At 40.0% G+C, this 24,590-nt stretch overlaps 2 protein-coding genes across 6 annotated transcripts; both read left to right on the top strand.

Moving 5' to 3' along the window:
- The first annotated feature begins 2,228 nt into the window (after window positions 1-2,228).
- Window positions 2,229-13,448, top strand: LOC136013541 (granulocyte-macrophage colony-stimulating factor receptor subunit alpha-like). Of its 5 annotated transcripts, none has more exons than XM_065677549.1 (10): window positions 3,384-3,500; window positions 4,319-4,371; window positions 5,298-5,427; window positions 5,519-5,694; window positions 6,429-6,568; window positions 6,810-6,848; window positions 7,785-7,923; window positions 8,476-8,563; window positions 9,082-9,163; window positions 10,130-13,448. In XM_065677549.1, exons 3-10 carry the CDS (start codon window positions 5,300-5,302, stop codon window positions 10,196-10,198), a joined length of 861 nt encoding a protein of 286 aa, XP_065533621.1. In that variant the 5' UTR covers window positions 3,384-3,500; window positions 4,319-4,371; window positions 5,298-5,299; the 3' UTR covers window positions 10,199-13,448. The 5 variants fall into 5 exon arrangements, with proteins under 5 accessions (XP_065533620.1, XP_065533624.1, XP_065533621.1 ...); XM_065677551.1 differs by lacking the exon at window positions 3,384-3,500 and adding an exon at window positions 3,588-3,605; XM_065677548.1 differs by lacking the exons at window positions 3,384-3,500; window positions 4,319-4,371 and adding an exon at window positions 2,229-2,452.
- A 2,432-nt stretch (window positions 13,449-15,880) lies between these two features.
- LOC136013384 (granulocyte-macrophage colony-stimulating factor receptor subunit alpha-like) lies at window positions 15,881-24,085 on the top strand. Its single transcript, XM_065677142.1, has 6 exons — window positions 15,881-16,009; window positions 16,770-16,863; window positions 17,365-17,494; window positions 19,737-19,912; window positions 20,748-20,887; window positions 24,008-24,085. The coding sequence occupies exons 2-6, from the start codon at window positions 16,779-16,781 to the stop codon at window positions 24,083-24,085; spliced, it is 609 nt and encodes a 202-aa protein (XP_065533214.1). The 5' UTR covers window positions 15,881-16,009; window positions 16,770-16,778.
- Window positions 24,086-24,590: the final 505 nt, after the last annotated feature.

The raw sequence follows: 24,590 nt of genomic DNA, 5'->3' as shown, positions 1-24,590 counted from the left end.
TGCAACTTCACATAATTACAGAATCGTTAGCATTGATGATCTCTAGAGATCATCTGGTCCAATTACACTGCCAAGGCAGGGCCACCTACAGCAGGTTACACAAGAGCATGTCCAGGCAGGTTTTGAATGTCTCCAGACAGGCAGACTCTACAACTCCCCTGGGCAGCCTGTTCCTGGGTAAGTTCACCAGGTACCACATCTTGGAGCTAAATTAAATAATATGGCCTGAATCAAATAGAAGGACAAGTTACTCCTCTGTCATTGATGACAAAGAAAACATCCCTAATTTTATACTGCATGGACCCACTCAGCGGTGTAATGAGTGGCTTAACCTGAAGGCTCATGTGTTCATATAATGATAAATGACCTAGTGATACCTACTGTTCTAGATCAGGTCCAATATTTTACCTCCTTGTTGGAATGTAGAGTGTGTATATCAAGTGTCTAATCATCTAGGAGTTTGTATGTACCACTGATGGGATTCAAACTCTTTTCTGCTCTGGCTTTTCTAAATCCTTCAATTTCTTTAGCTTCTTTTTTTTTTGTTTTTGTTTTTGTTTTTGTTTTTCCTAGGCAATTTGCCCTTAACAGACTCAAGGACAAGATGTAGAATTAACTGACATGTTGGAAAACAGCAATCCTGCTGATGAACTAGAGAACATAACCCCAAAAATACAAGAAATCACTGAACTATTACAGTTGTTTTCCTGGATAATTCATCTGTCTAACAGTGTTAAGTGTTCTGAGAAATTTTCATTTATTAAACTAGAACATAATAGTAGCAAGGTTACAGACTGTGTCCATTACACAACTATTATTTCCTGCCATACTGAAAAGCTTTGACATCAGTGTGATTACATACTTACATCTTTTCTTCAGAAGACCTGTTTCATTCTGTGCAACTTACAGACACTTACAAGAATCAGTTGTTTAGCTTTGAACCTACACAATATTGTTGTCATCTAGATGAGCAGGGAGTACATACCTTATAGAAAATGAGGTTTCAGGATCGCTGGTACAAATCTATCCAAAAACACAATTCACTCCAATTTTGTAGATATGTCTACAACAGAAAGTGAGAAAGAGAACAAAAAGCCTTATTTCTGTAGGTCCTGAAATTAAGTGTCTTAGCAGGGAACATGCTAGTGTCCTGTTGTTACCATATAAATAAAATTGAGGAATTGAGATCTGAAGAAGAGGAAACATCTCAAAAACACCCCCAATCCCTCCTTTGCCTAGAACAGCAACAAGAGCTTTGCTGGTGGGAATGAAGCTGTACAAGATACAGACAGAAGCAGGACAGATTCGATCATATTTAACACTCCTCTTTCAGTGAGATATGACAGATATGTATAGTAAAACTAGTATACTCAGTGAACATTGTAAGTAATCAGATTTAAATGCTGTTGTCTTCTTTAATAAGTTCATTTGCCTGTTCAAATTACTAAAAGGCAGTTGCTACGTTTCTCAGTTCGCAAAGAGCTGGTTTGATGGACAAACACCTTTCAGGACACAGGCACGCTCTTCAGTGTCAAGAGCAGTCAAAATACCAAAAAAGCCTTGGGCTTACTCATTTCAGAGCCTGTTAAGAAGGGCAGTTGTGGGTATCTGTGACCGGGCAGTCCAAAACTGACTATGTTAGCACCACACTGTGTGTACTCACATTGTCGAATGCAGTTGGAAAGTGGACATTCAGACTCTGCAGACAGAGGATAAGAGGCATTGCAACCTTCCTGGGACCAGGGCACCAGCACAGACAAGTGACATAGTGTTGATTTGCTACACTCAGGGCATTTGCATATGTATTGGAACTTGTCCTGCTCTCTGCACTGAATTCACCCAGCCCAGAGAAATGATTACACATGTCAAGTGAAAAAGTTGTGGAGTCTGGTGATATTGCCCTGTAACGCATCTACAGGAAATGAGGCTGGCAAGTGCAAAGCTGGGAACAGCTGTTGGGAAATCCAGAGCACTAAGCTTATTCTCCTGTCACTACCTGTGACCCTAAGCAGTAAGCAGAAAACAGTGTTGTGGCTTGAAATATTGATACCTGATCTATACCTGAACTGCAAGGTAGATGCACATATTCACCTTCATTTGAGATTCTGCCTGGTACAAACTCTTATATGAAAAATAAGTGACAGAAATGAGTGGAAAATACGTAAATGAAGTGACAATGAGAGTGTCCTTTTCTTACCTATTTGTCTCCATGGTGAAAAACAATGGCTGTTACTACGCTTTTCCCAGTCACATTACAGAAGTACAGGGTAAGGGAAATGAGGAAGATGTAGGCGGGTTTTTACACCCTATTACATGAGCAGTTCAGAAGAACTTAATGAAATCACATTGCCAAAGTGCACGAAAATACACCACCAAGCCAAATTCACATCTTCCATCCTTTTTGTTCACCATTACTGTAACAGTCAGAAGGAAACGGGTTTTCAAGGAGGAGGTAAGTTTGCTTTTGTCTTTGTCTGGTTTTCTTTTCTATTTTCTTTTCTGAGTTTTGTTTGGCTTTTATTTGTTATTTTTTATTTTTATTTTACTCCAAAGAAGCTAGGCAAATGAACACTGTATTTTGTTATTCCTGCTAGTTTTAATGCTGTAAAATAAATGTGAGGGGTAGATAGATACTATCTGCAAATACAAGTTTTGTCTGATGAATGTCTTGGCCAAAATTTTTATGATATGTTCTTCGTATGGTCTGAAAATAATTATAAAAAAATATTCTAAAATTAAAAGTTTCAAGTATTACTGGCCTCATCCACATAGCAGTATTTTGCTTGTTAAGACCTGCATTACAACACTGAAGAGTGCCTATGTCACTTTCTCTTGAAAACCCAGTCAGACTGGAAATGTTCAAATTTTAGCTATCTGCATCCATAAAGCAAAATCACTATGCAGAGTGAATCTCTTCTGTACTGCATTTAGACACCAGTAGACTAGAAGTGTGTCAGTGTCCTTTCTCTTATTACAATTTTAATACTGAAGTAGAAAATTTCACATATTCACAGTTCTCTGAAAATGCTGCAGGAATGTAGTCATAATTTTACCCTAACAGCACATCCTCCATGTAAGCAGTAATTCCTTTGCATACATTCCCCCTTGCAAAAATAACTTCCAAAGTGTTTCAGAGCCCAAACTGGGAAATAAACCTCAGAGGTTTAGTATTAAGCACTATACCCAACACAGATATTTACCTTAGCAAAAAAATGTGATATAAAAACAAAGTGTAAGGTTTTGGGATTTTTTCAATTATATACCTTCCTTTTCATTGATTATAAAAATCATAGCAGTACTGAGACATAGTAAGCTACATGGTTATATGTTACTTATAATCAGCAGGTTACTGGACAGTTTTTATTATCACCTAATGAGCTTTCTAATCAACCTGGATAAGAATAACCACTGCAACAGGATTTCGACCTCACTGCTATTTCCAAACTCCTAGCATGACAATCTCCTGTGGACGTGTGTCAGGATTCAGAATTCTCTAAGAGGTAACTGAGTGGCCTGTGCTGTTGCACAGCATCTAGCAGAAGCTAATTTTCATAGAGAGTTTAAAAACCACAGTGCAGAAAGAAAACAACTTCACACAGAAATACGTAAGTTTTCTTAAGATTTTGACCAATAATCTGCACAGGAATTATTTGAAACGTAAAAGGAAATTTGAACAATCTCTGTGGAAAATAATACTATTCTACTGCAATTGTTTTTCTAAAGGGAAGCATACAATGCTATCACAGTTATAAGAAAGAGGAGTAAAAGGCATTTTCAAAAATAATTTTGCAGTTTTCAGTGGGAAAAGATCAGTGGCAGCATTTCTGTTTAGTAGTTATCTATGGATTCCAGATGATGTAAGAAGAGAAAGGAATGAATCTTTCTGGATTCACCTGACCAAGGTGGATAGGTTAGTCTGAGAGGGATCCTTCGGGACTGGTCACCCTGGACTATCTGTTCAGTGACTTGCAAGAAATAAACATATCAAAGTCTCCATTCATCTTCCTCTAGACTAGGCTGAATAAACTGTGTTTTTCCAGGCACTCTTAAGGCAGCACAGAATGCCCTGTTGGCATACTTACACAGCACTTGGGTAAACTTAGGTAAGACAAACACCATCCCACAATAGACAGCAGTTTCAGAATCAGGTTAAAGCAATTTAATTTCCTTTTCTTAATTTCCAATAGCAAGTATGTTAGCTACAATCCTTTACAATTTACCTAATCCATTGTGCTGAAGGGTCAACAGCGGTTTATACATTTTCTGTTCAAGAAGTACTGAATTAAAGTAAAAATAATTTTGTGTTCAATGCCCACAGGTGAGATCCTGTCCTGCCTTGTTAATAATCTTGATTACCACAAAAGATCGCAGGTGAAAATTTTCTTTACTCTGGCATTTTTCTGAAGATACTACTACAGTCTCCAACATCTGCCCAAAAGATGGGCAATCTAAACTGACTCAAAAATAGTAACTAACTAAATAAAAGAAGGCAGTGTGTGTGCTTAAAACAGTGGGTTGTTATGTAGTTGGGTGCTATCACAATCATCACATCTGTCTCACTCTGTTAAGTAATTTATCTCTTTCATGAGAAAATGTAAAGAATGTCAAGAAAGATTCAGACATAGCTAAAGATACCAAAATAGTGGAAAATAAGTTATTCATGTACGAAAAAAAGGATGCTTGTGAGGATACTGAAATGCTTGCACCATGCATTTTATTATCATTATCAAACAATATAAGAGACAGTTCAGGAGGAAGAGTACACTACAGAGAAACTAAACTGTTTGCATCACTACTTACAGAAAAGGATCATGAGAGTATGGCCTTACCTCTTTTTTAAGTAAATAATGATAAAGTGACAAATACGGAGTTATTAAAAGAGGAGCGGTTAAGCAAGAAGCCACAAGAACAATTCAGCCAGTCCTCAAGTATAAACTAGAAAGAGAAAAATGTCAGCATCTCGTTGAAAGACCTTAGATAAACAAAGGATACAACAGTGACTGACTTTGTTATTAGCTTTCACTACATCATGGTGCCTCATTTGATTAGAGTTGATTAAATTGTAGTCACATCTTCAGCATCTCTAACAATGGCAGATAATCCTCATGGTTCAACACAAATAAAATCGCTGCTGTCTTAAAGTAAGCACGCAACTGCAAGACCCAGACAATATGCGGTTGGATTTACTAATCAGATAGATAGCTAAAAACTACTAAATGAGTTTGCAGATATCTGCATGTTCTGTGCATTTATACAGTCTTTCTGCAGAGTGAACATGGGATATTCTGTGTTCACAGGCATGAATGGGACAGCAATCGAAAATTTTGTCTGTGTCATTTTTAATGTTTCCTTCATGAATTGCACTTGGCATGTGGGAAGGAATGTTTCAGGAGATACCCAATATTTCCTGTACTGGAAGACCTCAAAGTAAGTAGGTCTGCTTGAATCTAGGGAATTTTGGTTTCTCTCTGACAAGTGACATTGTCAATATTTAACTGATGCAATATGTCATGTAAAGGAAAGAAGACTTCACAGGATGCCAGAATTACATCAAAGATGATTATGGAAGGCACACAGGATGTAGATTCCAAAATGTGACAATAGAAAATAAGAGAGCTTATTTCCTGGTAAATGGTTCTAGAAATGGACAAAACATTCAGTCATATAAGAAGATGATTATCCTGTACAAAATTGGTAAGGACTTTTTATATTCATTATTTTATTTCCATTTTTATGCTAAAGGAATGAAGAATTAATCCCTGGGAAAAAAAGCATAAATGTTTTAAATACTGCTTTTCAGAACATGGGTTAGGGATTTTTTTCTCTTCTTCAGCCTTGATAGCTGAAAAGTCATAAGTGTAAGAATGAACACAAATAAATGAATGCAGAGACAATCTGAAATCATAAGTATGGAAATTGTGGACATTTCAGTCAAATATTTATTCTCTGACAGAAAGGTGTCATTTTGCAGAATAACTAGCTAAGGATGCCTGAGTGGATCTAGATCTCGTAGTTCTGTTCATCCACAAAATACAAAAGAACCAATTACCTTAATATTGTGAGCAAAAACTTTCATTTTTTAAATGGAAGAATTTTGTTAATAAGAAAAAAAAAACCACATACCTCCGTTTAATATGAACACCGTCTATTAAAAAACCTGCACAGATTATATGTTGAATTCAGTAAAATCTAAGCAATTGCTTGTATTTTCTAATTTTATCTACTGTTGTTGCTGATACAATGGGTTCCTCATCTAGAGTGTTAAATCAGGGAGTCCTGTTTCAGAATATGGGGTGAATATAAAAATTCTGGTAAAGCTGCAGTAAAACTTTTTAAACCAGTTGTTTGAACATCTAGCTATATTTTTAAAAGGCAGAGTGAAGACAGATGATTATTAATCATTAGTATTTCTGATTCTATTATTGTAGAAAAACTCACCCCTCCATTAAATGTCACTGTGAACTGTGAAGAAGCTTCTCATGGTTGTGAAATTCAGTGGCAACCACCTCGCACAAGTCATGTGAAAAGACGTGCTTGTTTCAAATATGAAATTGTCATAGAAAATAAGGTAAGAATAATAATTATTCCTAATAGTATTTTGTATGCTTTTATTTCCATATATACCACCATACAACCAATACCCAGTTCTCTTTCCCTATTTGACTAACCTTTCTTTTTTGATGTGTAGTGCCCTTCTTGCATGAGCTGAGGATTGCTGCCCCTCACAGACAGGAGCAGCAAATTAAGGGAATGCTTTCAATCCACTGCACAGCTGGTTAAAAATAAATAAATTTTTCTCTTGTTACTAGGCTGATCCTGAGAAAAACATCAGAAACACATCTAGAACAGTAAGTCTTTATTACGGTATAAATCTATTGTTTATGCTGGGTTGAAATTTTATCTATATCAGAGCATCCTCCAACCAAATTGTTTTGGTTTCTCACTGCCAGTTTCAGTGTACTCTGTGTGCTGGTTTTTGATGAGTTTCCTAAATTCAAAGTTTTAAAACGTGTTTTTCTACAGCATAGTACAAAAAACACCTGCACATGTGGAACTTCATGCTACTTCTATGCAAGTCACAAAATCTTCCATTTTATAATCTTTTCTAATTCCTACTCAATTATGTATATGCAGAAATACGGTCCATAATTCCATATTACACTCAAGACACGCAAAATGTGGAGAACTTTTTTCTTTATTAATAATGTCTGGAAGGGGTTGAGATAGAGGAGCCAAGAAAATACCACCTGAAAGATTAAGCCAGTGTAAAGAAAAAAGACAAAAAATACATAATCAAGTTTTTAAGAAGTCTCAATATTCTTCTGAGAAGGATTTCAACATATGTAGCAATTTTCACTTCTGTATAATCTGGCCGTCAAACTCTACTTCAGTTTTGAAAACATCCACAGTAAGGGAATGCTAGATCTTTAAAGAGCTACCTTATAGTAAAATAAGCCCATTACTGACTGAAAACACACTATTGTTTTGGGTTTTTTTTTTCCCCAAATCCCTTTTGTTTAGCGAAGGCTAAGGAGTCAGAGAAGCATACTTCATATTTCATCTTCATATCACCACCAACAAAAATGTTCCAACAAAAGGAATTAGGATGAAGCAAGCTAATTTACTAAGTGTTTGGTTTTTGTTATTTCACTCTAGTCTGCTCACAGGAATATATGTAAAATTTTCCTTTGTAATTTTTTGCATCATTGAATGAACCTGACATATTGTTAAAATCTGTACGTCTAGTTAATAAAAAGTTCTCAGTCTAGTTGTTTTACATTTAGGAAAGCAGCATCACAGGAAACTCCTACATATTTGGGAGCTTCAGCACAGAAAAAAGGTACAGTGTCAAAATCAGAGCAACTGACAATGGTTGTTTAGTGAGCACCAGCTGGGGAGAGTGGAGTACACCTGTAGAGTTTGGTAAGAATGAAAATCACTACCCTGCCTTAGTTTTCCCTCAGTTATTATTTGTCTGCTTCATTTATTACTTCATACTTGGAGATGAAAGCACATTGATATTTGCACATTAATATACTACAATAAAAAGTTAAGAATTTCTCTATCTCAATATGAATGAGTTCTCCAAGCATTCTGGAGTGCTTCTTGCAAGGAGATAGCGATTGAAGCAGAACTCTTTCAGATCTCTTGTCAGCTCTTTTCTTTCTACCATTTATACCTCTGGCTTTATAAACTTCTGTTTTCCCCTGTTAATGATCTGCCATCTTGGATTTTTAAGTACTCTGTAGGTCTCAGTTCCTCACAAAATGCTTGGTAACATCTCAAATCACCACAGACAGTCCACATACTGTCAGATGCCCCATTCCTTCACATGTTACGGGGCAAGGAGGTGCGAAGCTAAAGAACTGACTTCATACTGGTTCTTGACATAGTGCAAAGCAGACTGCACATAGATGTGCAATCATTCCTCTTCTGTGATACTAATGAACACTTTGGTGACTTCTTGTCTTTCAGGAACAAGCCAGCTTACATCTACTTCACCATATATGTTATCTCTGATATCAGTGCTGGCAGCAGGCCTTGTACTTTTGCTCTGCACAGTGTAAGCTTTATTTCTTGTCCAAAGATTTTATTCCATAGCTGAAATAACACCACTTTCCCCAAAAGAAATTTTCTGGCCTCTTTTTAAACGAGAGGAGGAAGGGGAAAAATCAACATGGAACTATAGCAGGAATCTTGACCCTCAAATTGGTTCTGTATTTCTGGTTTCTAACCTTCTTATCCACTTGATCAGTATAACACAAAACTTCCCAATATTGGGACAAGGGCTTATGTCATTGCTGCGTTCCTGCCATCAGACCCTGTAATATTTTTTGCTTTGAGGATATTTCACATTCAGATACTTTAAAAAGCAATTTCCAATCATTCTCTAGTAAGTAATAAAATAAATTACTATATTTCAAATTCTGAACAATGAAATTGCACCATTGTATTCAGCCTAAGTAATTTTGTAGTTACTTTTTCACTACTTTTGTCCTCCAGGGGTAAAATAATACCTCAGGAACATTATTATATAGTTACACTAACTTTTTTCTTCATCAACCCTTTTTGTCACTGTAGAAGAACTTATTTGAAAAAAGCATCTGCTACAATACCACGGCCAAGAGACCCATTCCATGAGCTCTGTCCAATGGATTTCAAGGTATGTCTTCTTTCCATTTGCCTGAAATTTGTTGTAATTAAGGATCCACTGCAGTCTCAAAGGTATGACATAAGTGCCAGAAAGGTGCACAGAAGTAAGGATAAATTTTCTTTTTTTTGTTCTTGAGATATTGAAAGAGAAGGTCAATATGCAAATGATTCTTCTATTCTTCCTTTTCCATTCTGAAACTGTGGTCATTCATCTACCTGAAGCATTGGAGAAATTACATTTTCACCCTGCTCTCCCTGTAAGCCACATGTTATCATTAGAACAGCGCTGAGCATCATCTTCTCAGCACATTAATAATACAGACTGTTGGCCAGCTGTGAGGAGAAAAGGGACAAAGAAATCTACTGCTGGACAAAAACAGTTGTGCCGTAGCAGATATTGACAGCCATGTTGGTATTTGGCAATGATACTAAAGGAGGAAAGGTTTTTAGGGTATGGTAAGCAATAAAGTATAACAGAGAGCTGAGAGGTTCTAGCTTATGCAAAGAGCTGGAGAGACTTGTAAGAAGCAGCAACTGACAGACATAGAAAGAACCACCCATCTAGATATGGAACTGCCCATCCAGAGAGCATGTTGCAGTTTCATCCTATTTGCAATGTGCAGTCTTTTATTTGGCTACAGCCAGGTCTGGAAGCAAGAACATATCTGCAAGGATGCACTGGGTCACTGGTGGGCCTATATGCATCTTTTTATTTTTTGTTCCTTCGTCATGTTAACATTTCTGTGTTTAAAAATATGAGGTTTCTGGCTTTTGAGTTGAAAGTCTTTGTTCCACTCTAGGGAGCTCATCTTGGAAGGAAGACCTAGACATGTCTACTTCCTCCCATTGACAGAGTCCCACTGTAGCTTTTATATAACAAATTATGAATCCCTGAATGACAGGAAATTTAGAAATTGTAATCTCATGGCTAATCTCATGCATGAAACACTAACAACATTTTTTATTCTTTTAATAGATAGAATATAAGAATCAATCAATAATGCATGAAACTGAAGAAACGATAGCAATTACTGAAGTGACATAATGGCTATGCAAGAGAAAGAAGCAACCTGAATTTTTTCAAACATGTGTACTTGCTTGATAAAACAGCACTGAACCAGCTACTTGAAGTAAATTACCCCAGCTGCAACAAGGACAGCAGCAATTTACAGGTTTTTATATTTTTTCCCTCTTGCAAAGAGAGAAAATAATGTTTCTTGTAAAGGCAATTCCCCAAGAATCTATCTTTAAAAGCCTCTCTCTATTTGATTGCATTTTCCATGAATAATTTTGTTTGTTTGGACTATTTTTGTTTTTTTCTTATGTCCAGGTTTCTGATGGGGTAGAGTTAATTTTCTCCCTAGTAGCTGGTGCAGTGCTGTGTTTCGGCTTTAGTCTGACAACAATGCTGATAACACACTGATGTTTTAGTTGTTGATCAGTAGCACTTACCCTGATCAAGGACTTTTCAGTCTCTCATGCTCTGCTAGTGAGAAGGGGCACAAGAAGCCAGGAGGAAGCAGAAACAGGACACCTGACCCAAGCTAGCCAAACGGATATTCCATACCACAGCATGTCATGCCCAGTATAGAAACTGGGGGGAGCCACCCAGAAGGCCCAAATCGCTGCTCAGGTTGGGCTGGGTATTAGTCGGCAAGTGGTGAGCAATTGTATTGTGCATCACTTGTGTTTATTGGGCTTTTTTCCTTTCCACTTTTAGTTTTATATCCTCTCCCCTTGTTATTTCCCTTATCATTATTACTACTGTTAGTAGTACATTGTACTTTGGTGATTAAACTGTTCTTATCTCAACCCATGGGGTTTACATTATTTCAATTCTCCTTTAGAGAGGGAAAAGGGGGGGGGGGGGGTGACTGAGCAGCTGCATGATATTTAGTTACTGACTGGGTTTAAACCATGATAGCATTTTTTGGCACCCAACATGGAGCTGGAAGGGTTGAGATAAAAACAGATCTTTTATTTGCTCTCAGAACTGGTCAAGCTTGGTCTCAGATTTGCATTATCTAATACCTTACTTGCCATATGCATTCCCTGCAGTGATACTTATCCGTGGGACCTGGACTACGGCTCTCGCTTTGGTGTGCTTTATAGTAATGGCTTGTGATATGATAGAATTGCTGGTTGTGAAACTAATCTGGTATATGTATTCAGCATTGCCACCACCTCTTTATTTTTGGAGCCATCTAATTGAAACTATTAAAAATTATACTTTTTGCCTTTTCTCCTCAGAGGGCCAACATGTGGAGGAAACATCCTCCCACATCTTCCCCTTTGCCACCAGACTTTTTACAGTAGCATTTGAAAATTTTAAAGCTTTTTAATATCTTGTGGATACCATTGAAACACCACATAGATGTTCATGTACCCAAGAGTTGGGCCACTAAGGAACATGAGAACAACCAATAGGTGAATCAAGCTGCTAAGATTGAAGTGGCTCAGATGAACTTAGATTGGCAACATAAAGGTGAATTATTTTTGGCCGGGTGGCCCCATGACACCTCAGGCCGTCAGGGCAGAAGTGCAACATACAGACGGGCTCATGATCGAGGGGTGGACTTAACAATGGACACTATTGCCCAGGTTATTCACAAGTGTGAAATGTGCTGCAATTAAGCAAGTCAAACAGTTAAAGCCTCTTTGGTATGGAGGACAATGGCTGAAGTACAAATATGGGGAGGCCTGGCAGACTGATTATATCACACTCCCACCAACCCGCCAAGGCAAGCGCCATGTGCTTACCATGGTGGAAGCAACCACGAGATGGCTGGAAACATACGCCGTGCCCCACGCCACTGCCCGGAACACTATCCTGGGCCTTGAGAAACAGATTTTGTGGCGACATGGCGCCACAGAGAGAACTGAGTCAGACAATGGGACTCATTTCCGGAATAACCTTATAGACACTTGGGCCAAAGAGCATGGCATTGAGTGGGTATATCACATCCCTTACCATGCACCAGCCTCTGGGAAAAGCGAGCGGTACAATGGGCTGATAAAAACCACACTGAGAGCAATGGGTGGTGTGACTTTTAAACACTGGGATACACATTTACCAAAGGCCACCTGGTTGGTCAACACCAGAGGATCTGCCAACAGGGCTGGCCCAGCCAATCATGACTTTTACATACTGTAGAGGGAGATAAAGTTCCTGTGGTGCACATAAAGAATTTGCTGGGGAAAACACTCTGGGTGATTCCTGCTTCAGCAACAACAAAATCACCCACAGGATTGCTTTTGCTCAGGGACCTGGGTTCACCTGGAGGGAGGATGTGGGAAAGTCCAGTTTGTATCTCAAGGAGATTTGATTTTGGGTGAAAAAGGTCAGTGAATTGAACTGTATGGTGATGTATAACATTTGATATTATCACTTCTATGGCCATTATACACTCTTCACTGCGCTGGGCACCACGTGGCACCCATCTCCATCACTCTAGATTTGAAGATCCAAACCTGTCACCCTTTTGATCACCACATTAACAGAGAATGAATTTCGACAAAACTGGGGAAGTGCGGCTGTAATAGAATGGGAATGAGCTTCATCATGCAACAATGCAACACTACACACCATCCATCTCTTCTGTCCAGAGGGACTATTACAAAAATGGAGCCCCAAGTTATGGACTGAATGAACTCAACAAACATTTGTAGAGATGGTCCGTAGACTAGGGGAATGATATCTGTGTGTATATATATTTACATCTATCAAAAGACAGGAAAAGTGATGGTGGGAAGTGTGATACCTGTGCATGACATGAATGCTATGGAGTAAAGTATGGATAGTGTCCTGGTTTCATTGGTATAGTTAATTTTCTCCCTAGTAGCTGTTGCAGTGCTGTGTTTTGGCTTTAGTCTGACAACAATGATGACAATACACCAATGTTTCAGTTGTTGCTAAGTGATGCTTACCCTGATCAAGGACTTTTCAGTCTCTCATGCTCTGCCAAAAAATGAGGGGCACAAGAAGCCAGGATGGAGCAGAAACAGGACACCTGACCCAAACTAGCCAAAGGGATATTCCATACCACAGCATGTCATGCCCAGTATATAAACTGGGGGTAGTCACCCAGAAGGGCAGATCACTGCCCGACTGGGTATTGGTCGGCAGGTGGTGAGCAATTTCATTGTGCGCCGCTTGTATTTTCTGGTATTTTTTTTCCTTTCCCCTCTGAGTTTTATATACTCTCCTCTTGTTATTTCCCTTATCATTCTTATTATTAGTAATAGTAGTAGTAGTAATATATTGTACTTTAGTTATTAAACTGTTTTTATCTCAACCCATGCTGTTTACATTCTTTCAGTTATCTGATACCTGTCAGCAATCATATTTTAAGCTATTTTTTTCATCTACCACAGATATGAAGTGATGAAAAGCGGGAGGAAATTTTTGGTTTTGTAAATGGCTGTGAGCAACATTTAGAGCATACTGTGCTGAAGGATGTAGCAACATAATCTGAAGGCAACAAATAGACTTATGAGAAAATTGTCTCCTGAACACTTGTCTTCTGAACAATACTTGTATGAGAAAATGATCATAGAATCATAGAATGGTTTGGGTTTGAAGAGACCTTAAAGATCATCTAGTTCCAACCCTATGCCATAGGCAAGGACACCTTCCACTAGACCAGGTTGCCCAAAGCCCCATCCAACCTGGCCTTGAACACTGCCAGGGATGGGGCAGCCACAGCTTCTCTGAGCAACCTCTGCCAGTGCCTTACCATCCTCACAGTAAAAAATTTCTTCCTAATATCAAATCTAAATCTCCCTTCTCTTAGTTTAAAGCCATTCCCCCTTGTCCTGTCACTACATGCTCTTGTAAAAAAGTCCCTATCCAGATTTCTTGTAAGCCCCCTTTAAGTATTCGAAGACTTTTATAAGGTCTCCCCTGAAACTTCTGCAGGCTGAACAAGCCCAACTCTCCCAGCTTGTCTTCACAGAAGAGGTGCTCCAGCAGCATTACCACAACATTTTGAGTGGGAACATCCAGCTAATTCCTTATCCACCAAGTGGTCCACTCATCAAATCCATGTCTCTCCAGTACAGAGGCATGGATGACATGTGGAACGGTGTTAAATGCCTTGCACAACTCCAGCTAGATGACGTCAATTGTTCTTCCCTTTTCCACCAGTGCTATAACCCTGTCATAGAAGGCCAGCAAATTTGTCAGTCATGATTTGCCCTTAGTGAAGCCATTTGGCTGTCACCAATCACATCCTGGGAGGTGATTAAGGGATTAAGGTATCCCTTTCCTATCTGAGGGCAAAGACCCAATATAACACTATATGGGAAAGGCTGGTAACAGACTTTGGTAGCACCATTAATAACACCAGCCTTTCTTCAGGATTTTATTTTTTTTTAATTTGTTTCTATTTTTTTGAAAGCCTCAACAAAAAAAATCCCCTGTGTAGGACAGTTCCCTTGTCTGTGTGGTAACACCACTGTCTTTGTGGGCTGTTTGGATTGTTCTGTTGCAGTATATTTCAGTTTAAAAACAAAAAGTACCCAAACCCTAAAACCCCAAAACCCAGACTTCCTTATTGTGCTACTAAGGTGCATATCTGTGAGAGCACTAGATTGAGAGATGCTCCTCTGCTGCCTGATCTACAGGCTCAGGAGATCTTCGGAGTAGGAACATGAGGCTTTGCCTTGAGTGCACAAGTTGCTACGCAGTTGAGGTATCAGCTGGAGAAAGAGAACCCAGCATTGGACAGATGTGTTTGTTACTGTCCACCCATTGCAAGATGTATAATTTGGAAGACTCGTATGCTGGAAGTTGATAGCACTTCCCAGGACCAGATTTAGGCACAGAAAAAACATACTGTTGCCCTGGGCAGGCAACATCCCACTGCATCCCTGCTAAATGGTGTGATGGATGGGTGTCCAAGATACAGACACTGCCAAGCAATCCAGCTACAGTCATCAGCCAGCTGTGGGCCAACTGCTTCTTCCAAGAAATCTCCATAGAAGCGTAGAGTTACAGCTCTCTCACAGAAACAACTGCCCTTAAAACCATTCTTAAAGTGGTTCAGGATCAGTAAATACAACTTCAGTGTGATTGTTCCCTAGCCTTCCTTCTTCCCAGCACAATGTCTGGGTCTGCATGGCTCACCTCAACTCCCCTCTCTGCTCCTGCAGTGTAAGTGAGCAGAGCTCCCTGTTTGGATGTGTCATGGATGGAGTAGGTGGGAAACTGTTTAACACTCTGGGAACTGACCTATTGGAGGACAGAGACCCAGAGAGGTGAAAGGCTGGGAGAAAGGACAGAAAAAGACTGATGCACTTAAACTCTGTTTCCTTTGTTTTCCAGAACCCAGTTTGATTCTCTGTGACATTTCCCAGTGTTCCCGGCAGCCCTGATGCTGGCTGGGGAGACGGGACAGACCCTGGCTACCAGCTCTCACCCACTGCAGGGAGCTCCCACTGTTTCCAGGCCCCAGAGACGGTTTGTACTGAGAGATGCTCTGTACTACTCAGTATTATTTAGAGCTAGAGAGAAATACCTGTAAAAGAAAAAGATTCTTTCTACTCATTGAATTCCTAAGAACAAGGGGGCTCTGTACAACAGAAAGGAAAATTTAACCAGCTAATTGCTTGTTCACATTATACGAAATCATGAGTTGTGCAATTACAGGAATTTGGTAAGGATCAGGAGGGAAGTGATGAATGTCATATCTTGCAACACTTCCGACAGTACAACAGTTCCCCAAAACACAAGCAGTAAGGGAGACAGCCCTATTTATAGCCATGCAATAATTTAAAATACCAGTCTTTTTATCTTCTCTGATCTGGAAGACTATGATACAAAGATAAACAAGATAAAGATGTTTTGAAATAGAAGGTAGGTCCATCTTCATCTTTCCATCTATTTTGTTTGCTGAGGTATTCAATGAGACTCTAAGAAGTCCAGGGCTGGAGGAGTGATGTCCCAGGCAAAATCTCAAAAGTTGTCAGAGGAATACATGGAGCTAAGTTGAATGAAGGTTTTTTTGCAAAGAAAGTACTGCCTGCTAAGAAATGTCCTAGCCACAATATTCATTTGCTTACTGTGATTGATACTGAATTTGTAGGAATTAGATATTAATCCTAGATCCACTTTAATGCATATATGCAAAAAAATCCTTGACAGTACATGAACTTTCATCAAACTTAGCATATTCACCATTGGGTAACTTGAACTGATTGATATTGTTGTGATCCATTTTGGTATTTTCTGTTTGCAGCTCTTTACCCCTCTGCTTGATGTCTGTTCTTCCTAACTTTTGTATATGGCAGATAGATAAATTAGACCTTAAGAGAGCAGTCACCAGGTGTAGGTATGTAACATTTATGCAGTGGTCCCCAGATCACCAGCTTCGTAAATCATTAGACAAAATGTTTTGTTACAGAAAAGTACAACTTCTTTAACTTTGTTGTTACTTATTTGAACATTTCTCTGACTGTTTGAGAAGTCTATTGAATTTTTCCTCCCACCAGAACTGAGAGATGGTCAGACAGTGTAGAAGCAAGCATATGAGCAGGCCAGACTACATGAATTTAGGAGAGTGGTTCACATCCACATCTTTCACCTTCATCGCATTTCACTGTTTTCTGTCTCCAAGGAGGAAGATATGGTTGCTCCTCTTGCACTCATCTTCATGACTCAGTGGATGTTGCTGATCACCCAGTTGTGTGTTGGCTGGCACTGCACAGACTGTGAGTAGAACACTTTCATGGGGCAACCCACTGAGGGGGAGTGTAATGTGCTTCTTATTATGAGTAGTTGTGCTTAAATTGCCTTCTGTCTTACATGTGGTAGGTAGTAACCTCTACACCCAAAAATCAGTGAATTTGCACCTTACTGGTCCTACTATGTGATACTTGCAGCAGAGATGCCAGACTCACCTATTATAAATTTGATGCTGAATCTTTTTGTGTCTCTTTTTGAATAGGAACAATTCAAAGCACAGGGGTAGCCACTTTACGTGTCAGCCTGTGGTAGTGTTGGCTTCCCTGAGACTTATTTTATCAGATGCAATTATGACAAATTCTTCACTGAATCTGTTAGTTTAAATAACTTCTATGTCACTCCCTTAAAATGAAGCAAGTCATTCCTGACCCAACCAGAAACCAGTTGGAGCTGCAGGTGTGCCAAGATCCTCCAGCTTAGAGCAGTCACACGATTTTTCTTCATAATGGATATTCCTGTTTCTGCAGGCATGAATAGATCAGCAATTGAAAACTTCTCCTGTGTGATTTATAACATTTCCCTCATGAACTGCACTTGGCAGGCAGGCAAAGATGCACCAGGAGATACCCAGTATTTTCTCTATTGGCAGAATTCAAGGTAAGTAGGTCTGCTTGAGCCTAGGGAAGTCCAAATTCTCATTCAACACATCACATTGCCCGTTTGGCCTCTTCAGTCAACTGCTAAGGGAAGTCTCATGGGAAAGTGTACTAGGCGGTAAAGGGGCTCAAGATAGTTGGTTAGCATTCAAGGACTGCTTCTTCCAAGCTCAGGATCGGAGCGTCCCAATGAGTAGGAAGTCAAGTAAGGGATCTAGGAGACCGGCGTGGTTAAACAAGGAGCTGCTGGGCAAACTCAAGTGGAAAAGGAGAATCTATGGATTATGGAAGGAGGGGCTGGCCGCTTGGGAGGAATATAGGACAGTTGTTAGAGGATGTAGGGAGGCAATTAGGACAGCTAAGGCCTCCTTGGAACTCAATCTTGCTAGTCGGGTTAAAGACAATAGAAAGGGCTTCTTCAAATACATAGCAAATAAAACTAAAACAAGAGGCAATATAGGCCCACTGCTGAACGAAGTGGGTACCCTGGAGACAGAGGATATAAAGAAGGCAGAGGTGCTGAATGCCTTCTTTGCCTCTGTCTTTACTCCTGCAGACTCTCCCCGAGGGCCCCGGATTTCTATAGCCCCAGAAGGAGTCAGGACAAAGAAGGAGTTTGCTTTGGTAGATGAGGATTGGGTTAGGGATCAGCTATGCAAACTGGACATCTGTAAATCGATGGGTCCGGATGGAATGCACCCACGGGTGCTGAGGGAGCTGGCGGAGGTCATTGCTAGGCCACTTTCCATCATCTTTGGTAAGTCGTGGGAAACGGGCGAGGTGCCTGAGGATTGGCGGATGGCAAAGGTCACACCAATCTATAAGAAGGGCAAGAAGGAGGACCCGGGTAATTATAGACCGGTCAGCCTTACCTCCATCCCTGGAAAGATGATGGAACAACTTATTCTTGACTCCATCACTAGGCATATCAAGGATGAGGGGGTCATTAAGAACAGCCAACATGGTTTTATGAGGGGGAAGTCATGTATGACCAACCTTATAGCCTTCTATGAGGAAGTGACTAGGTGGAGGGATGATGGTAGAGCGGTAGATGTAGTTTTTCTTGATTTCAGTAAGGCATTTGATACTGTCTCCCACAGCATCCTCATAGATAAGCTAAGGAAGTGTGGGCTTGACGATCAAGTAGTGAGGTGGATCGAGAACTGGTTGAAAGGAAGAAGGCAGAGAGTTGTGGTCAATGGCGCAGAATCTAGCTGGAGGTCTGTGACTAGTGGAGTTCCTCAGGGGTCGGTGCTGGGACCGGTGCTGTTTAATATTTTCATCAATGACCTGGATGAGGGAACTGAGTGCACCCTCAGCAAGTTTGCTGATGACACAAAACTGGGAGGAGTGGCTGACACACCAGAGGACTGTGCTGCCATTCAGCGAGACCTGGACAGGCTGGAGAGTTGGGCGGGGAGAAACTGGATGAAATTTAACAAGGGCAAGTGTAGAGTCTTGCATCTGGGGAAGAACAACCCCATGTACCAGTACAGGTTGGGGGTTGACCTGCTGGAAAGTAGCGAAGGGGAAAGGGACCTGGGGGTCCTGGTGGATAGGAGGATGACCATGAGCCAGCAATGTGCTCTTGTGGCCAAGAAGGCAAATGGCATCTTAGGGTGCATTAGAAAGGGAGTGGTTAGTAGGTCAAGAGAGGTTCTCCTCCCCCTCTACTCAGCCTTGGTGAGGCCGCATCTGGAATATTGCGTCCAGTTCTGGGCCCCTCTGTTCAAGAAGGACAGGGAATTGCTTGAAGGAGTCCAGCGCAGAGCCACAAAGATGATTAAGGGAGTGGAACATCTCCCTTATGAGGAGAGGCTGAGGGAGCTGGGTCTCTTTAGCTTGCAAAAGAGGAGACTGAGGGGTGACCTCATCAATGTTTACAAATATGTGAAGGGTAGGTGTCAGGATGATGGAGCTAGGCTTTTTTCAGTGATATCCAGTGATAGGACAAGGGGCAATGGGTGTAAACTGGAACATAGGAAGTTCCACGTTAACATCAGGAAGAACTTCTTTACTGTAAGAGTGACAGAGCACTGGAACAGGTTGCCCAGGGGGGTTGTGGAGTCTCCTACACTGGAGATATTCAAGGCCCGCCTGGACAAGTTCCTGTGTGATGTACTGTAGGTTACCCTGCTCTTGCAGGGGGGTTGGACTAGATGATCTTTTTAGGTCCCTTCCAACCCTTGGGATTCTGTGATTCTGTGATTCTGTGTTTATCTAAAATGCCTTGCTGTATACAGATATGACGATGCGATGGAATGTGAGCTTTACATTAAGGATGAAAATGGCAGAAATACAGGATGCAGATTCCAAAATGTGAGGATAGAGACTGAAAAAGCTTATTTCCTGGTGAATGGCTCTAGCAAAGACTCTCTGATCCAGTTCTATGATGTGTACATTCAACTGTATAAAATAGGTAAGTAAATAGTTTATTTATGCTTTATTAGTGCATGAGGATGGTAGTGCATTTTTCCCTGAGAAAAAAACAGGTACCCTGTCTCACCCAGACCTGAAAGTGAGAGATTGTGGCCTCTTCAAGAAAACCTATTCCCCAATCAACAGAACAATGAGGGAAATAAGCAAGAAAGCTCTACAGCTGCAGCCTGCCTCAGATTCTTTAGCTATCAGCTCTTACTGGTTTTAGTTTTAGCAAGGTCCACAGGACTTAAGAGATTGTACTTCCCCTGCCGTACTTTCAATGATGGCCAAAAACCTTCCAACAGAGCAGACTGGTCAAGAGAAGTTTATCTGAACAGTGATTTCTCTTTCTCATTGCCAGCGGGGATGGCGCGCACCAGCACCATACCCCCAGTTAAAGAAATTAATATGTGTACAAAATATCCCAGATTTTCATATGCTCTTTCACATGTAGTGATCTACTTGGAAGCATCCTGTGTAATTATTTTTACTGTGGCAAATCCTTTCCAGCAAAGTCACATTGTTTTTGGTATTTTCTCAAAAAAAAAGGGCAAACAAGGCTACATTCTATAAGGAGAAGCAATTGAGTTATGTCTTTGTAAGCTCCTGAGTTATGTTCCCTGGCTTAGTCCCCATTTCTACTGATGCTGAGGACAGGATTTGAAGATCTATGGTTTTGCAGTTATTTCTAAGAGATTTCCTAAAAAAAAAAAAAAAAAGGATACAAATCAATATCTTAATATAGGTGTTACTTGCAATTGCATTCTCCTTTATCAAAGCAAAAAGAGAACAAGTTATTTTAATTATTTGAATTCCTGGTTATATGATTTCAGAAAAGCTCATGCCTCCAGCAAATATCACTGTCAACTGTGATGAACTTAAAAATAATTGCATTATTCAATGGCAACGACCCCAAATAAGTCATTCTAACAAAGACAAGTGTTTTAAATATGAAATTGACATAAAGTATAAGGTAAGAGAAATTTCTTCACCTACATTTAACATTAATCCATACATTTACCAATGCACATAGGTGAAAAGAAAATCAGTCTCTCTTGTGCAGTGTAGCCTTCCTGATATGTAGCACCACATTCCTTTGAGGTTGTACCTTTCAGGCACCTTTTTATGCTGTACCACCCCAGTTTTGTATCCCTGCTCCCCTGAGTAAGGTATTGCTGGAGATACACTGGATGACTGTGACTGTGTGGGACTAAGAATAGAAGCATGGTTAATCAAGACTTAAACATACCATGGCTTTGGCTCTTTCAAAACTCAGAAAATGCATTTATTTCACCAAGACCTGCTGTAGGTGTCTTGGAGGCCTTTCGGTGGTGACTGTATCTCTGTGAAAAGGTAGAGCTGGGATGAAATTACTGCACAGAGGAATGTGCATCCACTTAACAAGTAGAATTTGATGGAGGTGAATGAATCTTTTCTATATATGAAATGTAAATAGCTTATCCAGATATCATGTGTAAGCAACACACCCTTTGGTCCAAAAGCTGAAGCTGTATAATGTTAATCAAAAGGAAAATAAATGTGAGAGAAAGCAGAAAGGTGGTGCGAATAAACATAGGTTACTGAGGGAGTGATTTAAGCTACTGAAAGTCAATTTCAGACCTTGGCTTTCCAGGTCTTTTCACAGAGACAGGGAAGGAGTGCTGTGCAGCGCTGCAAAAGCAGTAAACCTGAACTACCGCAACTGTGGCAGAATTGCGGCAAATGACCACAGGGTGGCAGACGGTGACTACAAAGGAAAACCTGTCTGTACTATAACCAGGTTTGGCCACTTAGCGTCTGGATGAAGGCATTCCCTAGATTTCTGCTATTGGGAATTTAGTCTGGATCGGGCTTGCTATTTCATAGCAATATACATAACACCATGAATAACAGAAATTCAATCACATTTTACATGTGTGACACTGATAAACTGAATTTGCTGAGACTCTTGGTTTCTTCTTCAGCCATGTTTTAAGTTAAGGCTTTATAGATCAGGATATCTGGGAAACCTGAAGGCTAACCTTTCCAGTGAAAATGGAATTAAAAAGGCATCAAACACCTCAGTCTTCTCCACCTCCCTTGTCATTAGGTTCCCCCAACTCAGTGAGCTGTATTCCCCTTAACCTTCCTTATGCTTCCAGTGCACTCATAAAAACCTTTCTCAGGTTCACTTCCCTCACTAGTCTCAACTCCAGCTGAGATTTGGTTTACCCAATTCCATTCCTGCATGTGCAGATGATGTCTTTGTGTTCCTCCCAAATCCCTTCTACCTTCTGCATATTTCCTTTCTGTCTCTGAGCTCAGACTCAAGCTTCATGCCCTGCCATGCTCACCTGGCACTCCTGCTCCATTTTCTGCACACTGGAATGGCCTGCTTTTGTGCTCTGGGGAGGCTGTCCTTGTAGATCAACCAGTAACTTTGCACTCGAGGCCAGGGCAGTTCCCTTGATTATAGGAAAACCTGCGGCTGGGAGGCTTTCCCAGGCTGCCTAAAGAGGGTTTCATCTGTTCTTTTTCTTGATTGGGAGATCTGGAACAAACAACGCATCTGTTCTTGTCTGCCCTTTGACACCTGGTCATAAGCTGTCTTCCTGGTTCATCATATGTCTCAAGACAGAACCCTGCATATTAAAGGAACTCCTTTACACGAAGCATAAGAACCAGGTTAGCAAGGCTGTTTGCAAAGATACTCACATCCCACTCAGTAGGATGCATCCCACACATGCTGAGCAGCCCGTTTCTCAAAAAGGGTCCCAAGATTTCAGAAGCCAAAGCCCTGCCTGTGACACCAGGCACTCAGACAGGTGTTGAACTGTTGAATGATTGCAATTCTCCTCAAGCCTTTTCCTCTCATGGGGGGGACTGAGGAGACACCATCTGGGCTTCCTGCTCTTCATCATCCCCTCCAGTGGTTACCCCTGGCCACATCACTGATGCCCACACAGAAAAGCAGGAAGGGGCAATAGTTTAATTGCCAGACAAGTTGGGAAGTCCTTCTGCATCATCCAGGATCCTGGCACCCAACAAGCAACAGGCCTTCATCAGGTCAGGAAGTTGGTGCCATCACCCCCTGCAGGAAGGAGTCTCTTTCACCTATCATACATATTTTCTCCTTCATTTTCTAAAATGCAGTACCCTTTAATACATCTCTTCTTCCAAAATTCTCCAAGAAACAGCTGTCTTTCTGAAGTTGCACTTCTGAAGCCTTCCATGACCTCACTGTTTTCATTTCTCATAGATTATTTTACTATAAACACAAGAAAAGGGAGACCATAGCGTTGCACTTTCCCCTAGATCGATCCCTGTGCTTAAGCTAGGTTTTTTTACAGATTCTGGAAGCTGTCCTGTACAGCAGCATACCTTGCAAAAAATGTTCAGGTGCCACATAAGTATGCATGCAATTATTTGATAAAAGAGTTTAGATTAATTTCATTTTGGTTTAAAATGGAGTAATACAAAATGCAAAATATTAAATAAAATATGTAGCTCTAGCAGACTAATGTGATGATATAGTCTACAGCTATTAGTTTTGTGTAGTCACCACATTTTGTAGTAGTCATTATGGCTATTCAGAAGGGATGAGTGAATTTTTATTCTATCAAAAATGTAATTGGAAGGCAGCCTAAAATATCCCTAAATCCATGTCAGCCCTGAGTATTTTCATCTGAGGGAAAGTAATTTTACCTAGCATTTGCAACTAAATATAGTGACATTTGTTTTAAAATATAAACATTAGATATAAACTAAAAAGTTTATTTACAGATTTCTACCTTTTTCTTTTCAAGAATAGAGTTTCATTCAGATCTGGTTTGCTTGGTGTTTCAGTTTACTCACCAATCTGAAATAAAATTTATTTCTCACCTCTAGTGGTCAAGAAAACAAATACTAATACTTTCTCACAGAATAATTTGTTACAATATAAACTTGGATTTGCAGGCAAATTATAAATTAGATAACAAATGTTAGATAACTTACTAGTTCCTACTAACAACCTGTCAACTAGATGAGAAAGAGTAATGCAGAAAAAAGGGGACTGTAGATAAAGATGACTCATTATCTAAACACAAAACTAATCTTTTTTCTCAATTTACAGGATAATCCTGTGGGAAAAACCATCTATACTTCCATACAAGTAGGTTTGCTTGTTCTATTAATCAGCAATATGCGTTAACTTCATAGTGCAAAAAATAAATGGCACTCAAATGCCTTTAAATCATGTGTTCAATGTACTGTGCTTTATGGGATCTTTACAGATTTCATGAATGTGTCAAACTTTACATCATCATGATATATGTCATTTATTATATACTCAAGGGCAGAACTTTATTACTATTCTGCAAGTGCTTTGAAAAACTTTCCATTTCACATTACATTGGCCACTCTCCGCCCCAAATATTTGGAACAGAATTTGAAATTACACATCAGTGACAGCAGAGAAAAGATACACAGTGAATTTTCATTTAATTTAATTTTGTTTATAAAAAAGAAACATAGACCACAAAAGCCCTTTGGGATGGAGGCCGCCCTCCAGGTACACTGCACCTCCTTCCAATAAGTGCAACTGATATCCCACTTCTATCCTGAAAGTCTTCAGTAGCAGGTGTGTTTCAGTAAATTCTAGTAACACCAACTGTTGCAGCCTTGTACTTATTTTACAGGTTTGGCTGGAAAGTTAT

The sequence above is a fragment of the Lathamus discolor genome, chromosome 4 (genome assembly GCF_037157495.1).
Source record: "Lathamus discolor isolate bLatDis1 chromosome 4, bLatDis1.hap1, whole genome shotgun sequence".
NCBI classification, from domain to species: domain Eukaryota; kingdom Metazoa; phylum Chordata; class Aves; order Psittaciformes; family Psittacidae; genus Lathamus; species Lathamus discolor.
This window is presented reverse-complemented; position numbering and strand designations above follow the sequence as displayed.